Source organism: Mirounga angustirostris, unplaced genomic scaffold (genome assembly GCF_029215605.1).
Source record: "Mirounga angustirostris isolate CCGP_5_RB_7025 unplaced genomic scaffold, mMirAng1.0.hap1 SCAF_7, whole genome shotgun sequence".
NCBI classification, from domain to species: Eukaryota; Metazoa; Chordata; class Mammalia; order Carnivora; family Phocidae; genus Mirounga; species Mirounga angustirostris.
Genome location: NW_026991715.1, coordinates 114,258,779 through 114,284,399, shown reverse-complemented (window position 1 = coordinate 114,284,399; position 25,621 = coordinate 114,258,779). Strand labels below are relative to the sequence as shown.

The 25,621-nt window shown below is 35.9% G+C and overlaps 1 protein-coding gene across 4 annotated transcripts in view; it reads right to left on the bottom strand.

The window, feature by feature from the left end:
• Positions 1-3,020: 3,020 nt before the first annotated feature.
• Positions 3,021-25,621, bottom strand: part of LOC123863624 (sperm-associated acrosin inhibitor-like) — a 115,209-nt gene continuing 92,608 nt past the window's right edge. For 3 of the 4 annotated variants that reach the window (XM_064596698.1, XM_054504081.2, XM_054504085.2), the window contains 6 exons: positions 18,356-18,432; positions 17,358-17,395; positions 17,161-17,262; positions 15,728-15,843; positions 4,422-4,459; positions 3,021-3,224 (listed from right to left, as the gene is read on the bottom strand). In XM_064596698.1, coding sequence (XP_064452768.1) covers positions 3,214-3,224; positions 4,422-4,459; positions 15,728-15,843; positions 17,161-17,262; positions 17,358-17,395; positions 18,356-18,422 — 372 coding nt within the window. In that variant the 5' untranslated portion in view covers positions 18,423-18,432 and the 3' untranslated portion in view covers positions 3,021-3,213. The remainder of the gene's footprint in view (positions 3,225-4,421; positions 4,460-15,727; positions 15,844-17,160; positions 17,263-17,357; positions 17,396-18,355; positions 18,433-25,621) is intronic. The other variant, XM_054504086.2, reaches the window with a different exon arrangement.

The following is a 25,621-nucleotide window of genomic DNA, read 5'->3' as shown; positions in this document are numbered from 1 at the left end:
ATAAAGAGTCATATTGATAATAATATGTTAATTGTAGGAGACCTCAATACTCCACTCTCAGCAATAGACAGATCATCTAAGCAGAAAATCAACAAAGAAAGAAGAGCGGACACACTGGGCCAGATGGACCTCATAGATATATACAGAACATTCCACCCTAAAACAACAGAATGCTCATTCTTCTCAAACACACATGGAACTTTCTCCAGAATAGACCACATAATGGGTCACAAATCAGGTCTCAACTGATACCAAAAGATTGAGATTATTCTCTGCATATTCTCAGACCATAATGCTTTAAAGCTGGAACTCAATCATAAGAAAAAAATTTGGCAGAAATTCAAACACTTGGAAGCTAAAGACCACTCTGTTCAAGAATGTTTGGGTCAACCAGGAAATCAAAGAAGAACTTAAACAATTCATGGAAACCAATGAGAACGAAAGCACATCAGTCCAAAACCTATGGGATACTGCAAAGGCAGTCCTAAGGAGGAAACACATAGCCATCCAAGCCTCACTCAAAAAAACAGAAAACTCCTGAATTCACCAACTAATTTTACGTCTTAAAGAACTAGTGAAAAAGCAACAAACGATGCCTAAGCCATGCATTAGAAGAGAAATAATTAAGATTAGAGCAAAGATCAATGAATTAGAAACCAGAAACACAATAGATCAGATCAATGAAACTAGAAGTTGGTTCTTTGAAAGAATTAATAAGATCAATAAACCACTGGCCAGACTTATCCAAAAGAAAAGAGAAAGGACTCAAATTAATAAAATTATGAATGAAAGGGAAGAGATGAAGACTAACACCAAGGAAATAGAAACAATTATTAGAAATTATTATCAACAACTATATGCCAATAAATTAAGCAACCTGGAAGAAATGGATGCCTTCCGGGAAACCTATAAACTACCAAGACTGAAACAGGAAGAAATTGACAACCTGAATAGGCCAATAACCAGTAAAGAGACTGAAGCAGTGATCAAAAACCTCCCAAAAAACAAGAGTCCAGGGCCTGATGGATTCCCTGGGGAATTCTACCAAACATTCAAAGAAGAAATAATACATATTCTCCTGAAGCTGTTTCAAAAAAAAGAAACAGAAAGAAAGCTTTCAGACTCATTCTATAAGGCCAGCATTACCTTAATCCCCAAACCAGGCAAAGACCCCATCAAAAAGGAGAATTTCATACCGATATTCCTGATGAATATGGATTCCAAAATTCTCAACAAAATCCTAGCTAATAGGATCCAACAATACATTAAAAGGACCATCCACTACGACCAAGTGGGATTTATCCCTGGGATACAAGGGTGGTTCAACATTCACAAATCAATCAATGTGACAGAACACATTAATAAGAGGAGAGAGAAGAACCATATGGTCCTCTCAGTTGAGGCAGAAAAAGCATTTGACAAAATACAGCATCCTTTCCTGATTAAAACTTTTCAGAGTATAGGGATAGAGGAAACATTCCTCAAGTTCATAAAATCCATCTACAAAAAACACACAGCGAATATCATCCGCAATGGGGAAAAGCTGAGAGCCTTTCCTTTAAGATCAGGAACACGTCAAAGATGCCCACTCTCGCCACTATTGTTCAACATAGTACTAGAAGTCCTAGCAACAGCAATCAGACAACAAAAAGAAATAAAAGTATTCAAATTGGCAAAGAAGAAGTCAAACTCTCTCTTTTTGCAGATGACATGATACTTCATGTGGAAAACCCAAAAGACTCCACCCCCAAATTACTAGAACTCACACAGCAATTCAGTAATGTGGCAGGATACAAAATCAATGCACAGAAATCAGTTGCTTTCTTACACACTAACAATGCAACTGTGGAAAGAGAAATTAGAGAAATGATTCCATTTACAAACTCTAATTGTCTGTAGAAGCCACTGCAAAATGGGATTACAATAAAATCCCCACAAAAATATAACTCCATCAAAAGTCAGCATTTACCAAAATGAGACAATTTACATTTGTTACCATTTTCTCTGTAGAAAGGAAGAGAAAGAAAAAAGAAATAATTAAAAGAACACATTAAACTCCTGAGAAATGCACAAGATGCTTCTTCATGAAGAAGTCTGGAACGTGGACTCCAGGGAGACACTGTGCTTCACTTCTAGAAACTTCTGGGCCCCACCTGCTCCTAAGCCGGCCGATCTTTGCTATGGGGATTTTTTTTTTTAAGAGAGAGAGCAAGAGAGTATGCACAGGGTGGGGGGTGGCGGTGGGGGGCAGAGGGAGAGGGAGAGAGAGAGAATCCCAAGCAGGCTCCATGCCCAGCACTGAGCCCAATGTGGGACTCAGTCTCATGACCCTGAGATCATGACCCTGAGATCATGACCCTGAGATCATGACCTGAGCCGAAATCAGGAGTTGAGGCTTAACCTACTGAGCCATCCAGGCACCCCTGCTCTGAGGATATTGACCCCTCCTACTTGCTCAACCCTGCCTTCAGGCTGGAAACCAGCTCTTGCCTGAGAAAGGAAAGGATTAGGGATTGTGAGAGCGGTTCTTGAGAAACAGGTGACTGTTGGGATTGTAAATATGAGAAAAAAAATGTGGACAAGGCAGGAAAGCTTGGCAGAGCCATTAGACCACAAATTCCTTCAGGGTAAAGGAGAAAGGGAAGAAAGTTTTGGTGGAAGTGTACTAGAATGCTCTGCAGTCTGAGGAAGGTTTGAAAGGTCCTCATGAAGTTTAGGGGACAAACCTGACCATCAGAGGGTTTCTTTCCAGCATGAGTAGGCTCATTTGATGGATTTTAGAGTATAGCAGAGATCTACTGAATAGCATCAGAGCTTTGGAATTATGTCATATTGGTTGCGCATCTGTCATTAGTAATTCATAGTCAGTTAAATTAATTGATTTATATGTTTGTAGAACAGCATGATTATGGTCTGAGAGCTCAAACATGAAACTTTTAGAAATAAGAATTTCAAGGAATGATACAAGTGTGTTTCCTTGACTTTTACAGAAATATTAGTTATTTTCTGTGTATTCTGTATTTAGAGTATCAGCAACATAGATGTACTAAGATTTTGTAATTGGCAATTCATTACTTAGAAAGCACACATTTGCTACTGCAGTCTTACATCACGGCAAGGCAGAAAACACATTTATTCCAATAAGTTTAGCCATTGGTTGCACAGACTGGATAATATTCTCTGGTGCAAATTTGTGCCGGATTATCATACACTTCACATATTGACTGTAAAACAGAAAGACAACATAAGTTTACTGAATAATGAACATTTGAATAATATTCATTTTTATATGAAATGTCATACATACACAATAGGGTAAATATAATCAATATATAGGTACAAAGACAAATATCTGTGTACATACAACCCAGGAGAAAGTTTTAAAAATTACCATTTCTTTAAATATATAAACCCTCTACTAAGATAAAGGCCAAGTAATTGGCATAAGTATTTTTATTATGTCGCAAATCCATACCCACACTCATGATCTTCCCTAGCAGATCACATCTCCTTCAACCCCCTTCACCAGAGGAAATCACCAAACTGAATTTTCTGTTGATTATTTCCTGCATTCCTCTGTAATTTCACCACATATCAATAAATATATTCACTAACTGTCAATATTTATACATTTCAAATTTATACATGTATTCATATATATGTTTAGGGTATCTTAGTAATTTATACAAAGAAAACAGTACTACATATATTCTTATATGACTTGCTCTTTACATTCCTTTGTGATCTTATATATATGCTGATATTGTTTAGAACTATAGTTCATTTATTTTCATCTCAATGTAATATTCTACTATGTGAATATATGGAAGTCATTATTTTTTAACATTAAATTGATCATTTGGTAGTTCATTTTTTTAACTTGTTTTATGAGGATGTATAATTTTACTCCAACACGCTTTTCTCTTTCTCAGATTCTTTTTTTAAAAAAGATTTTATTTATTTATTTGACAGAGAGAGAGTGAGAGAGCACAAGGAGGGGGATCAGCAGAGGCAGAGGGAGAAACAGGCTCCCCGCTGAGCAGGGAGCCCGATGTGGGACTTAATCCTAGGACCCCAGGATCATGACCTGAGCCAAAGGCAGACACTTAACCGACTGAGCCACCCAGGTGTCCTCTTTCTCAGATTCTTGTTCACAATAGCATCTTATTGCCAATGAATAGAATCTTGGGATAGAAGAATATGCATTTTATCATCTTATATAATAAGGTAGGTAGTGGCAAATGGTTTTGTATTGCTGGCTAGATTATATTTCTTGAATTTAGTATAATAAAAATATAAATATTTTTAAATTTTGAAACCTCATTCTGTTGTATATTTGGTAAATTTAGTGTTAAATTTTTCAATAAAATAAGGTTAAAATTTTATCTTTTTTACTTCCAAATCAATCAGTAATAACTTACTGAAACCTTGTTCTTGGATGGTTTTACAAATCCATTTTCTGCAACCAAAGCAGAGAAGAAAAAGTTAAAAACAAACAAACAAACAAAAAACATAGTTTGGTAAGAGGCATCGAAATCTATTTGCAACAGAAATTGACATAAATTGCCTACTCATTGCACATAATAAATGAGAATTTTGTGGCAGTAGTTAAAAAAAACTTATAATGAGACAAATCTTTTAAAAATTTAATTTCCAAATTAATCTAGCTATGTGGAAAATCAGTGTGTATGCTATTTCTTAATAACACCTCATACTCTGCTTGAAGATATTATTTTTTATATAAATTTTTAAAGGAGCTATCCTAGTGTCAAGGAAGAAAATGCTTTGCATGCATTTACTTAAGTAGGAAAAATTAAGCAGTACTTTGCCCTATTTTGGGGGCTCCAACTGATACCTCATAACTACCTTATTCTTAAATTCATGGACAACCTTGAGCTTCATCAGTAGATAAGTTGTTAGAAAAAAAAGAATCAATGAATTCTCCTCTACACAAAGCCTTAACTTAGTAGACTCAGAGCTGGCAAACAACAAATCAGATTGTCAAGGAATGTCAGACCTAGAAGACATCATTCTTCCTACAGTTTGCACTTAGTAATCATGAAATCTGGGCCCAGAAAGGAAAAAGAATTTAGTTGAAGTTCTTGAGTTACATATGAACAAAGACCTAAAAACTACTGCCTACTGTAATCTACCATTCCATTGCAACTTCTCTAATGTGGAAAATGAGAATAATGAAAGTAATTTAAAGCTGTGCCTGTTTCATTTTACTGGTTTATGAATTCCAAACTCCATAAAATCATTTTCTCTTTTCCAAAATTATAACAGTTGCTTCCTGCATTTTTTTCCTAGGATATGTAGTGTTTCACTCAGGAATAAAAATTTACTAACCAGAATAATAAGGAAATAAGAAGGCAATGATGAAAAAACTTTGATTCTTGATGACAAGAGGGACATTTTATCAAGTCTGTGAGAGAAACCTTTAAGAACGTTTGTAACATTGATACATGCTAAATTGGATTCCCTAAAGACCCAGTTTTCAAATGTTTCTTACTTCTAAAGGAATTGTTCCAACTTCCTAGATTACTATTCCCTTTTACCTTCCTACAACCCTATGATTCAGTAAAACATAAAGTCTCATCACTTGGAAGTCCCCCACCCCCAAAAGATATACAAGAAAGCCCTCCAAAATATCGATTAACAAAATGGGAGGACTGAGATTATTCTCCCAACTTATAGTCAGCTCAGAAAAAGCCTGGCTGCATTTTTTAAAAACTACACATTTGAATCTCAGTTATTTTCCTCAGGAAATAGGAACAGATATCTCTGGAATGACAGACCTGGAGCAATCTTCATAGCAGTGCTACATACCAGGGCCACCTCCCTAGATCTCCCACATGACCCACCTGACACAGAGAGACAATAGGGAGTGGTGTCAACAGCTCTGGAGACTATGGCTACCTTGTTCACATTTCCTCCTCAGCCATCTCCTTCCAGATAAGTTTTTTTTATTTGTCTGCTGTTGAGGAGATTGATGGGGTAAGATTGATGGCCCAAGGCAGATAAGACACAGAGATATTCTTGTCCTTCTTTGGGGCTGTAAAGTAGGTCACACATACTTCTCAATAGATCTTCCTAAACAGAAAATTTGAGGACAACTTGATCCCCAGAGGTATGGGGAAGCATCACAGATCCTAAGATAAAGAAGGTATGTGAAAGCTTTCCAAGCAAGTGAGTGGAAAAAGGACAAGAGGATCAAGCAGGAAAAAGAAAAGTTTGGGAATGATAATTAGATAATTAATGACCTAAGCATTTAATATTAAAAAAAAAAAAACTACAAGCATACTAGAATTACATGGGAAACTTCAAGAGTATGAAAATCCTGTCCTGCAGTCAAAATTGTGAATTGATTGTTAGTAGATTCATCCTGGGCATTAGTACATTGTAAAAGCTCCCAGATGAGTCTCAAGGGCAGCCAGGTTTAAGGAAACTTAAGAGGACAGGATGCAAATATGTTTTTGTAATTGAGATATAATTGACATATAACATTGTGTAAATTTAAGGTGAGCAACATGTTGATTTGGTACATTAACATATTGCAATATGATTACCAATGCAGTATTAGCTAACACCTCTATCACATCACTTAAATATCTTCCTCCTCCTCCTCCCTTTTCTTCTTCTTCTTCTTCTTCTTCTTCTTCTTCTTCTTCTTCTTCTTCTTCTTCTTCTTCTTCTTCTTCTTTTCTTCTTCTTCTTGTGAGAACAATTAAAATCTAGTCTCCTAGCAGCTTTAAAGTTTATAAAACAGTATTGTCGACTATAATAACTATCCTGTGTGTTAGGTCTCCAGAACTCATTTTTTTAGAGCAGGAGAGAGAACTCTGGGGAATGAAGTTGAAACAGGATGGGACACTGCCTTAAATTATATGGTAAAAATTTGTTCTTTCCATCAGAGATATTTGAGAGACATTGGAGGCTTTTAAAGAAAAGGGGGAGGAGCACCTGCATGGCTCAGTTGGTTGAGCGTCCACCTCTTGGTTTTGGCTCAGATCATGATCTCAGGGTCCTGGGATCAAGCCCAGTGTCAGGCTCCCTGCTTAGCTGGCAGTCTGCTTGTTTCCCTCTCCCTCTGCCCCTCCCCTTGCTCATACTCTCTCTCTCTCAAATAAATCTTTAAAAAGAAAAAAAGAAAAGGGAGCGATTTATTCATTATTATTTTCTCCTTTATTAACTAATCTTCTTCAGTCTGACTCAGTGGAAAGAGCTCTGGCAGTTGAAAAACCCAAGTACAAATCCTATCTATTACTGAGTAACCTTGACTCAATATTCAATCATAAAGTTTGAATCCACAGTTTTCTTTATATGAGAAGTATAGTGTCTATCTTATATATGTGTGATGAATAGGGATAAAACATTTAAACTATCTGCAGTTAAGTTGTGTGTTTGGTAGGCATTTGCCACCTTAATCCTATGTCTTATATTTAGCAGTGAGGAAGCCCAGGATTTAGAAAGAAACTTTGAGACTAGTAATGTTTTGTGCCAAATTTTTTTTTGTTTGGTATTGGTTTATTTATTTTAGTTTTTTTTATGTTATGTCAGTTAATTGAAGAACCCACATCTCACAAGTAGAGAAAATACTCCTTTTTTATAGTAAACTGAATATTATGCTTACACTAGCTCTTTGAGTTATTTACATAGACACCATCAAAAATGCCTGTGGCAGACCAAGCCTTCTGGTGCAGGGTATTTGAGGAAAATGCAAACTGAGGCCTAGAACTGAAGCTGCAGGAAAGATGCTTATACTCTATACATTGGACTTCCCTTCTTCTATGTATTTGTCAGCAGGAATTAGGACCAGAAATTCTCAGTAGAAATCTTGCAGGACAGAAGAGAGTGGATGATAAATTTAAGGTGTGAAAAAAAAACCAAAAAACTGCCAAGTGAGAATTCTACCTCTGGCAAAATTGTCCTTCAAAAATGAGGGAGGAGGGCACCTGGGTGGCTCAGTTGGTTAAGCATCTGCCTTCGGCTCAGGTCATGATCCCGGGGTCCTGGGATCGAGTCCTGCATCGGGCTCCCTGCTCTGTGGGGAGCCTGCTTCTCCCTCTCCTCCCCACTTGTGCTCTCTATCTCACTGTCTCTGTCTCTCTCAAATAAATAAAATCTAAAAAAAAAAAAAATTATAAAAAAAAAAATGAGGGAGGAAATTAAGACATTCCCAGAGAAACAAAAGGTGAAGGTGTTCATTACCTTTAGAGCTATCCTACAAAAAATTATGATAAAGAGAGACTTTCAATTTGAAGTGAAAGGCCAATAGACAATAACTCAAAATGATATGAAAATGTTCTCCAGTAAATGTAAATGCATGGACAATTATAAAACCCCATATTATTTTAATTTTGGTCCATAAATCCACTTTTGATTCTTTTATAGGATTTAAAAATCCTAGAGCATAAAAATTAATTTAAATTTATGTTCATTGATAGGCAATATAAAAAGATAGAATTTGTGACATCAATAAAATAAAGTGAGGGGGCAGACCTGCAATGGAGTAAACTTTATGCAATTGAAGTTAAGTTGTTATCCATTTAAAATAGATTTTTATAACAATAGTATATTCAAGTATGTTAAATAACTGGAATTAAAATAAAAACTTAAAAAAAAACAATAGTATATTTATGTTATAACTATAGTATGTCATGTGTAATTCTGATGGTAACCACAATGAAAATTTCTATAGAATATACATAGAAAATAAAAGGGAATTAAAGTATGTCACTACAAAAAATCAACTAAACACAAAGGAAAGCAATAAAGAAGGAAATGAGGAACAAAAGAGCTATAAGATATAGAGAAAACAAATTAAAAATGGCAAAAATAATTTCTTCACTATTAGTAGCTACTTTAAATGTGAATAAATTAAACTCCCCAATCAAAAGACATAAATCGGAATATCTGGGAGAGATGACAGAATAGGAGGACCCTAAACTCACCTTATCCCCACAGACAGAACTATATAACACCCACATCAGTGCAAATAACACAGAAAGCAACCCAAAGACTGGCAGAACAAACTTCACAACTAAAAGTAGAGAAGAGGCCACATTGAAGAGGGTAAGAAGGGCAGAGATAGGATGGGGAGTTAAAACCTGCAGGTCTGGCCACAGGACGGAGGGAACTAGGAGTGTGGAGAAAGGGCAAGAAACAGACTATCACACCAGGGAGCCTGCATGGGGAAAATGAATCTCCATAGCTTTTGGCTTTGGAAAGCAGAGGCACTGAATTTTGTGAGATTTTCCAACCAGTAAAAATCAGCTGCACTCAGCTCTAAAAGAGCTCAGGTCTGGCGCATTTTGTGGAGCAGCTCTGGCTGGCCCTGGTCTCCACAGCAGCTGCATATCCCCTGTGAAAAAGGACCAGTGCCACCTTTTTAAAAGTGTGTGCCCCACCGACTACTTTCAAGAGCAGGAGAAGTAGCTGACTTTCCTAACACAGAGAAACAGACAGAGAATTAGGAAAAATGAGGAGAGGAACATGTCCCAATTGAAAGAATAGGACAAAATCACAAGCAAAACTGAGATAAGTAATATGCCCGATAGAGAATTTAAAGAATTCAATGATCATAAAAACACTCACTGGATTTGAGAAAAGAATAGAGGACATCAGTGAAACCCTTACACAGAGATAAAAGGAACCAATCAGAGAGAAGAACACAATAAATGAAATAAATACAGCTGATGGAATAAATAACAGGCTAAAGGAAGCAGAGGAATGAATTACCTGGAAGACACAGTAATGGAAAGTAGTCAAGCTGAGAAAGAGGAAAAAAAGAATTATGCAAAATAAGAAGAGACTTAGAGAACTCAGTGACTCTGTCAAGCATAATAACATTTGCATTATAGGGATCCCAGAAGAAGAGAGAAAAGGTGGCAGAAAACTTAAAGAAATAATAGCTGAAAATTTTCCTAATCTAGAGAAGGAGACAGAAATCCAGATCCAGGAGGCACAGAGATTCCCCAACAAAATCAAAACCAGGAGATCCCCACCAAGACACATAGTAACTAAAATGGCAAAAAATAGTGATAAAGGAAACAAATTTTAAAGTAGTAAGAGAAAGCAGTTAATACAAGGGAAACCCTAAGACTCTCAGCAAATTTTTTAGAAGAAACTTTGCAGGCCAGAAAGGAGTGGCATGATATATTTAAAGTGCTAAAAGGGAAAACTCAGAAGCCAAGAATATTCTATCCAGCAAGGCTATCATTCAGAATAGGAAAGATAAAGAGACAAACAAAAACTAAAGGAGTCCATGACCACTAAACCAGCCCTCTAAGAAATATTAAAAGGGACTCTTTGAGTGAAAAGGAAAGATCATAAGTGAGAGCATGAAAAGCAAGGAACACAAAAGCAGTAAAAATAAGTATATCTGTAAAAATCAGTCAAGGGATTCACAAAATAAAACTATGTAAAATATGACACCATATACCTAAAACATGGTGGCGATGGGGGAGAGGAGGAGCAGTAAAGAATGGGTTCAAACTTAAGTGACCGTCAACTTCATATGGACTGCTATAGGCAGAAGATATTATATACAAACCTAATGGTAACCACAAATCAAAAACCGATAATAAATATGCAAAGAATAAAGAGAAAGGAATCCAACTATATCACTAAAGAAAGCCAGCAAACCATGAAAGAGAGCAAGAGAAGAAAGGATCGGAGAAAAACTACAAAAACAGCCACAAAACAAGTAGCAAAATGGCAATGAATACATATCAATAATTACTTTGAATGTAAATAGACTAAATGCTCTAATCAAAAGACATAGGGTGACAAAGTGGATTAAAAAAATAAGATCCATCTATATGCTGCCTACAAGAGATTCATTTTGGACCTAAAGTCACCTGCAGATTGAAAGTGAGGGGATGGAGAAACACTTATCATTCAGATGCATGTCAAAAGAAAGCCAGGGTAGCAATCTTTATATCAGACAAAATTGACTTTAAAACAAAAGATAAAGGACTCTAGACAATAATAAAGGGGGACAATCCAACAAGAAGATATAACAATTGTAAACATTTTGCACCCAAATACATAAAACAGTAACAAACATAAAGGAACTAATCAATACTAATACAATAATAGTAGAAGACTTTAACACCCCATTTACACCAATAGATCATCTAAGCAAAAAATCAACAAGGAAAGTGACTTTGAATGACACACTGGAACAGATGGATTTAACAGACATATTCAGAACATTTCATCCTAAAACAACAGAATACATATTCTATTCAACTGCACATGATACATTCTCCGAATAGATCACATGTTAGACCACGAAACAAGTTTCAACAAATTCGAAAAGATTGAAGTCATATCTCACAACTTTTCTGACTACAATTCTAGAAATCAACCATAAGAAAAAAATCTGGAAAGACCCCAAATTCATGGAGGTTAAATAACATGCTACTAAACAATGAATGAGTCAACCAAGAAATCAGAAAAGAAATAAAAAATTAATGGAATGTTAAAAAAAAAAAAGGAAGAAGAAGATAGCAGGAAGGAAAAATGAAGGGGGGAAAATCGGTGGGGGAGACGAACCATGAGAGACTATGGACTCTGAGAAACAAACTGAGGGTTCTAGAGGGGAGGGGAGTGCGGGGATGGGTTAGCCTGGTGATGGGTATTAAAGAGGGCACGTCCTGCATGGAGCACTGGGTGTTATACGCAAACAATGAATCATGGAACACTACATCAAAAACTAATGATGTAATGTATGGTGATTAACATAACATAAATTTAAAAAAATAAAAAAAAGAGTTCCAGGAAAATTAAAAGCCAAAAGATTAGTCTTATCAACAAATGGTGCTGTGACAACTGGATAGCCACATGCAAAAGTATAACTGTACCCATGATTCATTCAATATATAAAAATGAACTCAAAATGGATAAAAAATCTAAATGCCAGTACTAATACTATGAAACTCTTAGAAGGAAGCCTAGTTGCAAATCTTCACGAACTGGGATTAGGTAGCAATTCTTACATATAACACCAAAGCACAAGCAACAAAGGAAAAAATAAATACACTGGAATTCATGAAATTAAAAAGAAATTGTTGCATCAAAGGACACTATCAAGAAAATTAAAAAAGACAACCCCAAAATGGAATAAAGGCACATTTGTAAGTCAATGTGCTTACTCTACTCTCTAGACTATATAAAGAACAATACCAATTCAAAAATAAAAAAGACAAAAATCTAATTTAAAAATGGGCAAAGGATTTGAATAGACATTTCTCCAAAGAAGATACACAAATGTCCAATAAGCATGTGAAAAGGTGTTCAACACTGTTAATCATAAGGGAAATGCAGATCAAGTCACAATTAAATACTACTTCACATCTACTAGGATGAATATAATTTTTTAAAGATATTATTTATTCATGAGAGAGAGAGGCAGAGGGAGAAACGGGCTCCCCATGGAGCAGGGAGCCTGATGTGGGACTCCATCCCAGGACTCTGGGATCATGACCTGAGCCAAAGGCAGACGCTTAACTGACTGAGCCACCCAGGTGCCCAGGGATGAATATAATTTTTAAAAAATAAACAATTGTGATTTTGGTGAAGATGTGGAAACATTGGAACCTTCACGAAATCCTGCTAGGAATGTGAAAGGGTGTGCCCACTATGGAAAACAGTTTGTCATTTTCTGAAAAGTGTGAAAGATAGTTATCAAATGAAATTCCACTTGCAGGTGTATGTCCATGAGAAATGAAAACATATGGTCACACCAAAACTTGCACAAGAATGTTCAGAGTTGCATTATTCATAAAAGCCAGTAAGTAGATACAATCCAAATGTCTATAAACTGACAAATGGATAAACAAAGTGTGGTATAGCCACAAGATGGTATATTCCTCAGTCATAAAAAGGAAAGAAGTACTGATACATGCTACAATGTGGTTAAACTTTGAAAACACCGTGCTAAGTTCAGGAAATCATTCACAAAAGACAACATATGATAAATAGATGAGTAGATTTACTTTCACGTGAAAATCATACATATATTGTAGGATTCCATGTATGTGAAATGTCCAAATAGGCAAATTCATAGAGATAAAAAATAGTTTAATGGCTGCCAGGAATTGATAGGTGGGGAATTGGGAAGTATGTAGTTGTTTTTTGGAGGAGGGGGTAGATGATGGAAACATGTTGGAATAGTAGTGACGGTTGTACAACACTGTAAATGAATGTATATGAAAAAATATGTAATCTTATGCTTCAAAATGGCAAATTTTAAGTTTTGTGAACTTTATCCCAATTCAAGAAAACACTGTATTTTCCTTATCAAGTGTCAGATTTTAAATGTTCAGTTTCCTGTGTTCCACTTTCATTATGGCTAAAATACAGAGCTGATGTCCATCTAATAAGATTCCTTTAAGAATTAAGTTACATAACTGAAGGGATGTGGGAAGTTGATCCACAAAGCTTGTGTAGAAAACAGTCATGCGGAGAGATGGAATTCCCATCGTTGATGGATACTAACTTCCAGTAGTCTACCCAAAGTTCCTAGAAGACAGTAGTAGTATCTGCTTTCCTTAGCAACTTTTCCCTACCATTAATATGGGGCTTAACATATAGTAGTGATTTTTAAAAAAAAATATGTTAAATAAAAGGGAAAGCAATACATGTATAAATTTACCAGCATTCACTGAATGTTTTTTATACATGTCCTCTATTATGAAAAAGGCTATGAAAGTGGCTGAATACATTTTTATAATGTGGCTCTAATGTCTACATTCTAATGGATAAAAAATCTAAATGCCAGTACCTTCATTAAAAATCAATACTAAAGATGTAAATGAATATGTAACTCCCACATAGATCACTCTTTTAGAGGTGGAAGTGTTTAGTGAAAAGGAGAGCAGGCCTGTTAATGTAGCAGATTGATACTTGTCTTCTTGTAATCAGTCTGCATTTCTGCCATTAAAATCAAGCTTCAAATGAACATATGACCATCCAAATAAAGCTTGTTTCTTGTTGGCTGAGAGATGAAAGAAATGGAGAATCACTGGACTTGGACCACAAACGGATAGACTGCCCTGATGAAGGTGGAGTTGCCTGGCACCCCAAGATCACCAACTTTTCTCTTTAATGATTCATGAGAGAAAAAGGAAATAATATAATTTTTCTTCCAAATCTAAGAAATCTTACAATATCTTTGAACAGATTCTCCAAGTCATTCAATGATAGACAGACCCATGTTTTAGAATTTAAGTGCATATTGCCTGACATTTGTAATTGTAAGATTAACCTGGAGTACATTTTAGAATCAAGTTCCCAGATCCCTCTCCTAGAGGTTTTGATTGTTTCGGATAAAGAGGAGCCCAAGTGTCTGTATTTTTAATAAATACACAAGTAATGTATTATTTGTTCACCTTTGAAAATATTTCTTTAATTATAGTTACCAAAAGTATTCATGTCTTTCACCCACTAACCAACCAAAGAAAGAAAGGGTATTTTAAAAGGATAATATTATTGAACATTGTGTTCATTGAAATATTTATGATTTTAAATTGCATTAGATTTTATGTTAAGAAACACACAATTAAGATAATTTTTCAATTGTCTTTGAATAATTGGACATAGAAAAGAAAAATCTTTCAATCATAGGGTCTTAGGAAAATTCTTCAACATCCGATATTCCATCTTAATACCATAGAAGTCTTCGGTTATCTAGGAATTTAAAACCCTGAATGAGGGAGTTCTAATTGGTTGTAGAATCTACCACAAAATTGGATCACAATAAAAGCCATAGGAATGTGTAGCTTAGGCAAAATCAGCATCTACCATAATAACCAAACTCAAATGCTCCACCACTTTCACTGTAAAGAAAGAAAAAGAGAAAGAAAAAGAAATTATTTAAAATTTCTAGGTATTGCACTAAGTGCTCCTCAACGAGGAGAATTTAAAAATGGGATGATGTGTAGAAGCTCTGCCACAAGCAGGGGGCTTTGCTTGCTCTGCTGCACTGCACATGTTCCCCCCACACCTGAGACAGTTTAGCTCTTCCTACACACGCAGTCCTGATTCAATCTTGGAACCTGCACAGACCTGAGACAGGAGACGATTAGAGATTTTCAGATTAAAGAAGAGGAAATATCTGTGATAGAAAATGGTGACTCAGAAAAATTGACCACACTTGAAGACTGCAAACTCCTTTTGAGTGAAGGATACAGGAAGGGAGTTTACATGGAAGGTTCCAGAATGCCTTGCTTCTAAGAAAGGTTTGGAGTGTGTCATGGAGTTCAAGAGACAGAGCGGAGCATCAGAGGAGCCCTTCTTAGCAGGAATGGGCCCATTGTGATGATTTCAGAGTTCTGTAGCAGTAGGATTTCTTGCTCAATAATGCCCAAGTTAGCTTGCAGCTACATCATGGAGACTACCACTTATCATCTGGACTTTGGAATTATATCAGTGACTAGACTGTCATTAGTAAATCATAATAATTCAATTAAGTTCAACTAATTGACTTATACATTTTCAGAATATCCACAGAGTTATATTTGAGAGGTCAAATATAAAACTGCTTCTAGAAATGAGAACTTCAGGGAAAGGTACAAGTGTGTTTCTGTGGCTTTTACAGAGAGAGTAGTTATTTTCTGGATATACTGTGCCTAGGCTATCAAAAACATGGGTTTTCCTATCATTTTATGATGGTTTCTTCATTATTTTGGAAGAGCCATATTTAGTCTTGTGTTCTTACAATTGTTCGCTGCAGAAAACGCATGTATTGGAATAAGTTTGGCCATTGGTTGCACAGACTGGATCCTTTTCTCTTGGGCAAAAATGTAATTGATGTATATACACATCACAGCTTGGCTGTTGAACACAAAGAGACAACATAAAATGTATCAAGTAATGAACTTTTAAATAAAATGTCCCTTATCTTAATACAAAATGCCATGCATTAAAATGGAATAAATATATTCTATATTGAGGTTTAAAAATAAGTATCAAGGTACCCACAGTCCACTTACACATAAAATATTTTTAGTATATTTTTACAAACCCAACATTATTTTTTTTTTTAAAACATACAAATGGCTAAATGTGTTTTTATAATTTAGACACTCTGCCTCCACTTCTCCTCACACTAGGGTCAGATTTTCCTCAGTTGACCCTTGATCAGTGAGGGTCTTAGAGGTATGGACCTTCCCACCCTACACAGTTGAAAATTCACATATAACTTTTGACTCCCCCAAAACTTAAATACCAATACCTTACTGTTGACCAGAAGCTTTATGACAACATGAACAGTCAATTAACAAATATTTTCTATATGTATTATATAGGGTGTTCTTACAATAAACCTAGAGAAAAGAAAATATTAAGAAAATCATAAGGAAAGGGGTGCCTGGATGGCTCAGCTGTTGAACGTCTGCCTTTGGCTCAGGTCACGGTCCCAGGGTCCTGGGATAGAGCCCCACATCGGGCTCCCTGCTTGGCGGGAAGCCTGCTTCTCCCTCTCCCACTCCCCCTGCTTGTGTTCCCTCTCCCGCTGTGTCTCTCTCTCTGTCAAATAAATAAATAAAATCTTAAAAAAAAAAAAAAAAAAGAAAATCATAAGGAAGATTGTACTGTCCTGTAAAACAATCTGTGTATAAGTGGACCCATGCAGTTTAAAAGTCACCTATATTTCATACCACAAGAAATCATAAAACAATTTTTAATAACTCCCTTGTCTTTCTCAATAGTTTTACTACTACATAATCTGTTAGTTTCAGATTATTACCACACTTGTATGAATTCATACATATGAGTGTTTGTATATGTGTATATAACCATATAGATATGTATGTAATTTGCTTAATGATGACAGTGTTGGTTATTTATGTAAATAAACGTGTGTATTCTTACATAACCTGCTTTTTAAATGTCTTTATAACTTTTATCTATTCACATGTTTAGACCTATAGTTCATTTTCATCACCTTGATGTAATAATTGATTCTGTGAATGTATGACAATTATTATTTTATCTACCATTTAGTGAAAAATTGGGTTGTTGCTTTTTTAATCCTCTTGTTTTGCTAAGATAAACAATTCTACTTTAAACACCCCTTAATCCATAACAGACACTTGTCTATAACAAAGCTATAACTAGTAATGGAATTTTTTAGTAATGGGATATTTTTACCTTGTCTTTAATGCCAAATGATTTTGTATGTCTGGCAAGATTCTGTTTCTTGAACTTAGCGTAATAATAAAACTGTTTGTTTGTTACTTTTGAAGGATCATTCTGTTGTACAGAGGGAAATTTGCTGTTAAAACTTACAATATAAAAAAATTAAAGGCTTACCATTTCAATTCCTGAAGTAATCAGTATTAACTTACCACTTGACGAATTTCTGATAAAGGTTCAAAAGAAGTTTCTGCAACCAACCGCCACAAACACACATTAAAAATAAGAAGAGGAAGAGGGGAAAACCATCAGAGTCTCTGGTGAAAAGTACCCACATCTCTTAGTAGCAAAATATTACACAAATTGCCTAATCAGGACCCTGCAAATAATGATATGAGCCTTTTATAGTAGTATCAAAACAGTAAGTTCACAAAATATATTCAGATGTAGAAAGAGAATTCCAAATTAATCTCGTTCTGTGAAAATTATCTTATGTATTATTTAATAATCATCAAACACTCCTGTAAGATACTATAGTTGTGATTTTTTTTCCATTTTTATAAATGAGACATCTTAGTTGGAAAAGACAATGGTTTGCTTAGTGTCACTCATATGCCTCGCAAAAAGTCACTTAATATGAAGAAATTAATTATTATTTAATTAATTAGTATTCAGGTCTCATATCAGGGATCTATCCACTACCTCACAGGTACTTTATTCTGAAATTCATGGGCCACCTTGGGCTTTAAGGAGCGTAAGGTTGTTTGCAGAGGAATAAATGAATTCTTTCCTTATACAACGCCTTGACTCAGAGGTGGCGAACAACAAATCAGATTTTCAAGGAATGTCAGACATAGAAGACATCATTACTTTCCACACTCTGCATTTAGCAACTGTGGAATCTGAACTCCGAAAAGAAAAAAAAAAAGTAAATATCTTTAGTCATAGATGAACAAAAAGACAAGTTCATTCTGAGTACTGCTCATCCTAACCCACATCTTTGTCTCCAACTCTCTAAGGTGGGAAATGAGATTAGGCAACCCACTGATGCAATTTTAAAAGGTATTTCTAACATACTCTGTTTCATTTTGCCAGTTTAAGATTTATAAATCCTATAAATCAAACTCCTCCATTTCTAGATAATAGCAGTTGTTTGCTGCATTTCTAAGATATGGGAAATGCTTCATCCAGGACTGAAAAATGTACTCACCAGAATAATGAGGAAATGCCAAGGCAATGATAAAAACAGCTTTGATCCATGTCAAGAAGAAAGACATTTTACCAAGTCTGTGGAAGAAACCCATAGAGACGTTATAACATATGGTACAGGGACAATCTGCCCATTTCCAAATGAAACTTTCTTATAGGTGAAGAAGCTTTTCCACTTTCCTAGATTCCTACTTGGTGTGGACTATTCCCTTTTTCCTTCCCCCAACACACAGTGTCAACAAGACATACATGGTAACAGAAGACCTTGTATGGACTTGAAAGGAACACCAGGCAAGTCCTCTGTGTATATTTAAGTAGGAGCTGTTTACTCTCCCAACCCTTGGCTCAGCCCACAAGGAGCCAGGCTGCATTTATGGAAATATGCACTTCGGAATCTGAAGTTTTTCATCAGAGCATTTGACTGCATCAGAAAATAGAAACCATTATTTCAGGAAGGACTGACCTACAGCAGTCCTCCCATCAAACTCCACACCACAGCTACCTTCACAGAGTCCCTTCCACCTGACACAGAGAAGACAGTGGCGAGAGGGATCTACAGCTCTAGAGATGGTGCCTGTTCAGTTCACTTTACTTCTCAACTATTTCCACCCAGCTGAGGAATCTCCTTTATCGATCTGATGGTGAGGAGCTTATGGGGGTGAGATGGCTCATGGCAGATAAGATGCTGAGGTACTCTGTGTTCTGCCTAGAGGCTCTAAAATAGCTGTGAGAGATGCCTCACAAATGTATTATCAGTAGATCTCTAAGCAGCAAATTTGGGATAGTTTGATCAGATGTATCCAGAAGTATGGGGAGGAAAGGTGGTAATAGTGCTCTGAAACCAAGATAGAGAAGAGATGTGAAATCTTTCCAAGCTATTGAGTTGGGAAGGAAAGGAGAATCAAAAGAAGAAGAGAAGAAAGAGTTTTGGGAATTGTAATTGGAATTATAACTTGGACTCTTAAGCATTTTGCAACGCCGGAAGCACACAGGACTTAATTGGAGATTTGATTTGTATTAACCTTTTTATTTTGAGATCAATGGAGATTCTCTTAAAACCTTAAGGACTAATGCAGGGAGTTCTCATGTTCCTGTTAACCAGTTTCTCCTAATGGGAACATCTTGTAAAACTATAGTACAACCTGAAATGTTCAAAAAAGTTCCTAGATGAGCATTGGAATGGCCCACTTTGGGGACCTGGGCTAGAGGACAGTGTGTGCCCTGAATTGTATGATGGATAATTTGATCTTTACCTCAAAGTGAAGTGGAAGACCCTACAGGGTTTGAAGTAGGAAGAGATTTAATCAGAGCTGTTTAACTAATCTGCTTTGCAGTCTGGCTCAGTGGTAAGAGATCTGGCAGGTGAAAGTCCTAAATTCAAATCCCATCTACCACTGAGTAACCTTGACACAATATTCAGACCTTAATCCACAATTTCCTAATTTTAAATGTGAGAATAATTTCTGTCTCATAGGCTTGCCATAAATATTAAGGATAAAATATTAAAAGTCTGTACATAGGTTGTGTGTCAGACTTATATTTGTCACACTAATCTAACCTGCTTTTTTTTTTTTTTAATCAGTGAAGAAAGCCAAGATTTAGAAAAGAATCCTTGAATCTAGCACTGTTCCATGCCAACTTAATGGGAGGGTACAAAATCTGGTAAGTGCAAAAAATGTTCCTTTATCATAATAAAGTGACTATTGTGTTTACATTAGTCCTTTGAAATATTTACATAGACACCATCAGAGATATTCATGCAGGCAAATCCTTTTGGCACATTTGTGGAGAAATTAAACTGAAGTTCTCTTACATGTATTGATTAGCAGAAGTTAAGAGCAGGAGACACTCCCTATGTTGCACAACAGGTCACAAGTTTTTAAATTAACCATGAAAGAGAATGTTAAATGTATGGATTATTTAATGCATATCTATCTTCCTTGAAAATGTTTAATATGCATAAATGGTTGAAAATAAGCATAAATGTACAGATATTTAATATCCAACTATATTAAAATCTCACACAAATATATACATATGTGTATATATAGATATATACATTATGTATATATACGTGTGTCCATGTATGTGTACCTATATGCATGTATATATCTGTATATGTACCTATATATGTAATAACACACATATAACACATATATTATATATGTAATAATATGTATTAATGTTACATCTACACATATATAAATGCACATATACTTAAGTACATATACACACATACACAGTATATGTTTATATACTATGTTATATACATATATATACTACACACAGTACATATACATATGTGTATATCTATGTATACATATCTATATACCTAAATTATCTAGGCGAGCCCTAAATGTCATCACAAGTATTTTTATAAAAGAGAGACAGAAGGAAATTTGATGCAGACACACAAAGAAGAAGGCCTTATGAAGACAGAGCTGAGAAAGATTTGAAGATATTGACCTTTAAGATGATAGGTAATAGATAGCTATAGATAGATGATAGATGGATAGATAAAAATAGGAACAGAAGAATAAATAAAGACATTTCTCTGTAACTATCTTTTTTTATTTAACAGTCAATGGTATATCTTCATATAAGTATATACATAATCATAATAAATAATAAGTATATACACATATAAGTATACACAATTCCTTTTAAGGTGTTATTAAATACTTTTGCTAGCAATGTTGTATTGAACATGATTGTACAGGTCATTATATGCTCATTCAATTGTATCTAGACTTTTAGAAGTTGCATTTTGAGTCAAATAATATATGCAGTTTAAATTTTATAGGTAAGAGCAAATTACTTCCAGCATCCTTATAGTCTTTTACTATGAAAAAGATAGATTACAAACATGACTGTTTCTCCACACCTCATCAAATGAATGTCTTCTGAAATACTCAGGTTTCCACACACACATCTAAATATAAACACACATATAAAATATATGTATTGGATGATTTTTTTCAGTTACAGAAGTTCTTCATTTGGGAATGAAATTAAAATTATAAGTTAATGAAACCACAATTTCTATTTTTTTAACTTTTATCAATTTTTGTCTACAAACATGGTTTACCTCCCTATGTGAGTCCTGAATGTGTGAAGAAATTCTACTTTACTAATTAGTAAAATTCATTGTGATTTTCTCTTCTGCAAGATGAGATATTCTGAGAGTCTGTGGTGGAACCTCTTGTCACACATGGCATATACAAGAGGAACAATGTATTTGAACTGGTGATGTGTGAACTTTTGACATGGTGCCTATTGTGTCCATTTAGAAGCTCTGAATATTAACTCCTGCTGGAAAATGCTGATACATGCTTATTTATGTCTCCTCTCCAATATTCCAAAATTTATAGTGCTTAGGAGATCCTGTTAGGTTCTGGAGGCAAAATATCAAATATATGGAGATCAATATAGGCAGGAGAATTGACCGTGGGATTCTGTAGAAGCAGGCAATTCCCAATATCCAGGAAATGAAAGAAACTATAAACCTGATCATCAGAGGCAGGTTTGGTAATCACATCTTGTAGTTGGGTACAGTTGAAAAACCATGGTCAGGGGCACCTGGGTGGCTCAGTCAGTTAGGCATCTGCCTTCAGCTCAGGTCATGATCTCAGTGTCCTGGGATGGAGCCCCAGGGCAGGCTCCCTGCTCCGCAGGGAGTCTGCCTCTCCCTCTCTCTCTGCCCCTCCCCCTGCTTGTGCTCTCTCTCTCTCTCAAAAAAAATAAACAAAATCTTAAAAAAAAAAAAAAGGAAAAGAAAACCATGGTCAGCCAATGAACTTTATCCTTGAAGAATTCAAAGATAGACATGCTTAGAGCACCTCTTATGTGAAGGCATATGTCATTATCCAAACTAATAAAGTCAAAGATACTACTTTCTTCTGAATCACTGATACTCTCTATGGGATATTTTGCTTCACTTGCCAACTGTACATAAGCCCGAGTTTGTCTTTAAAGCAAATTGCCTTGTCAGAAAACAGGCAGTATCTTACGTGCCATAAAGAAAATTCCTCAGGGCAGCACAAAGAAATGTGGGGATGGTCACAGAATGGTTTTGCATCTTGATTTGATGGTTACATGACCATGTGTATTTGTCAAAACTCAGAATGGTATATCAGGAACAATGAATTTTTCCATATATAATTTAATTTAAAAACTAAATTAGAAATTTCCATTTAAAAAAACAGTTGATGCATTTGCTGGAAGTAACAAACTATTTGATCTCACCAGAAAACCAACATTTTAAAATTTATAACTATTTAATATAGACCATCTAATTTAAAATAGCTTTCTCATAGTGTCACTTTTAAAAAATTGATGTCTAGAAATGTATAAGAAAGAAATTACACTTGACCTCAAAGGGCCCATAGGTTAAATCACATTTCTTTCCTTTCATACCTAGAAATATAAATTTCAGTGACATATTTAAGGAACTATTGCATTCACTTGTGAAGCTGTGAAACCCATCAACCCCACCCACTATAGAGCAGGTGGGAGAGTGGGCGGGGGAGGTGGAGGGCAGAGAATGCAATCTCCCCTTCATGCAGCTCTCCCCTTCTCTGAGTTCCTGACTCCATAGCAGAGTTGGAGGGATTCTCACCTAGACACGGTGCTCCTTAGAAAGCCAGTGATATTCCAGAATCTTTCTCCATTCTGCGAAGTAAGTCTGCAAGCTAGCCAGTGGTTTCTGGCAACAGAGCCCCTTTGGTTGCTTCTTAGTAAGCCATTAGTGTAGGGGAGTTTGTTGTTTTTCTTTAGAATGTATGGTCCTGGTGACTTTTCGTCTTCCCCTTGGCCTTGGTTATCAATAAGAAAACTCCTACTTAGTGTCCTATTAGATTAGGAAAGACTTACAAAGCATTAGGACCACAGGAGAAGTGGTCCTCAACATCCTGCAATGCATGGGTTGTAGCCAATTCAGTGTTAGCATCTGGCATGGGCTGTGGAGGGAAGGACGATGCATGAAGGAATCCAGGGTGCTAGCAGAGTGTCCTTGACATAGCTGACAACAAGGTCCCAGATTGGATGATCCCTGAGGACAAGATCTCACAGTTCATTTTATACTGGCACAAGGTGCATAGATATGTATTTGTATATATTTATATATATATTCCAGCTTTATTGAAATATAATTAATATATATCATTAACTTTAAGTTGTGCAATGCGTTGATTTGATACACTTTTATATTGTAAAATGATTACCACCATAGTATTAGCTAAACTTCATCCCATCACATAATTACCTTTTTCTTTTTTGTGGTGAGAACATTTAAGATCCACTCTCTTAGCAACTTTCAAGTGTATAATAAGTAGCATTAACCATGCTGTACATTAAATCTCTGGAACATACTCATCTCTTTTTTTAAAAAATATAATGTATTATTTGTTTCAGGGGTATAGGTCTGTGATTCATCAGTCTTACACAATTCACAGTGCTCACCATAGCACATACCCTCTCCAATGTCCGTCACCCAGCCACCCCATCCCTCCCAACCCCCTCCACTCTAACAACCCTCAGTTTGTTTCCTGAGATTAAGAGTCTCTCATGGTTTGTTGCACTCTCTGGTTTCGTCTTGTTTCATTTTTCCATCCCTTCCCCTATGATCCTCTGTCTTGTTTCTCAAATTCCTCATATCAGTGAGATTATATGATCATTGTCTTTCTCTGATTGACTTATTTCGCTAAGCATAATACCCTCTAGTTCCATCCATGTAGTTGCAAATGGCACGATTTTATTTTTTTGATGGCTGCATAATATATTCCATTGTGTGTGTGTGTGTGTGTGTGTATCCCATCTTCTTTATCCATTCATCTTTTGATGGACATCTAGGCTTTTTCCATAGTTTGGCTATTGCAGACATTGCTGCTATAAACATTGGGGTGCATGTGCCCCTTCGGATCACTACATTTGTATCTTTGGGGTAAATACCCAGTAGTGCAATTGCTGGGTCGTAGGGTAGCTCTATTTTCAACTTTTTGAGGAACCTCCATACTGTTTTCCAGAGTGGCTGCACCAGCTTGCCTTCCCACCAACAGTGTAGGAGGGTTCCCTTTTCTCCACATCCTCACCAATATCTGTCGTTTTCTGACTTGTTCATTTTAGCCATTCTGACTCGTGTGAGGTGGTATCTCATTGAAGTTTTGATTTGTATTTCCCTGATGCCAAGTGATGTTGAGCACATTTTCATGTGTCTGTTGGCTATTGGATGTCTTCTTTGCAGAAATGTCTTGGAACTTACTCATCTTATAACAGAAAGTTTGTACCCTTTGACTAACATCTCTCCATTTTCCCCACTCCCTAGCCCCTGATAACTACCATTCTCTTCTCTATTTCTATGAGTTTGAGGGGTTTTTTGTTTTTGTTCTTGTTTTTAGATTCCATATATAAATGATACACAGTACTTGTCTTTCTCTATCTGGCTTATACTTAGCACAATGCCCTCAAGGTCCATCCATGTTCTCACATATGACAGGATTTCCTCTTTCTCATGGTTGAATGTTCCACTGCATATATAAACACACCACATCTTTATCTATTCATCCATTGACAGACACTGAAGTTGTTTTTGTATCTTGGCTATCATGAATAATGCTACAGAATGTGAGAAAATATTTAAAAATTTTATATCTGATAAGGCATTAATTTCTAAAATATAAAAAGAACTCATATAACTCAATAGCAAAAACCAAAAATCCTACAAGCATCTGATTTAAAAATGGGCAGAGAAGGGATGCCTGGGTAGCTCAGTTGGTTAAGCATCTGGCTTCAGCTCAGATCATTATCCCAGAGTCCTGGTATCAAGTCCCACATTGGACTCCTTGCTCAGTGGGGAGCCTGCTTCTCCCTCTGCCTGCCATTCCCCCTGCTTGTGCTCTCTCTCTGACAAATAAATAAATAAAATCTTTTAAGAAAATGGGCAGAGGAAATGAACAGACATTTTTCCAAAGAAAACATACAAATGGCCAACAGATACATAAAAAGCTGCTCAACATCACTCATCATAAGGGTAATGCAAATCAAAACCACAATGAGGTGTTACCGCATACCTGTCGGAAGGGCTGTCTTCAAAAACACAAGAGATAGTAAGTGTTGGCAGTGCTGTGGAGTAAAATGGAACCCTTGTGCACTATTGGTGGGAATGCAAATTGGTACAGCCATTGTGAAAAATAGTATGGGGGTTCCTCAAAAAATTAAAAATAGAATTACCATATATTGGAGCAATCCCATTTCTGGGTATATAATCTTG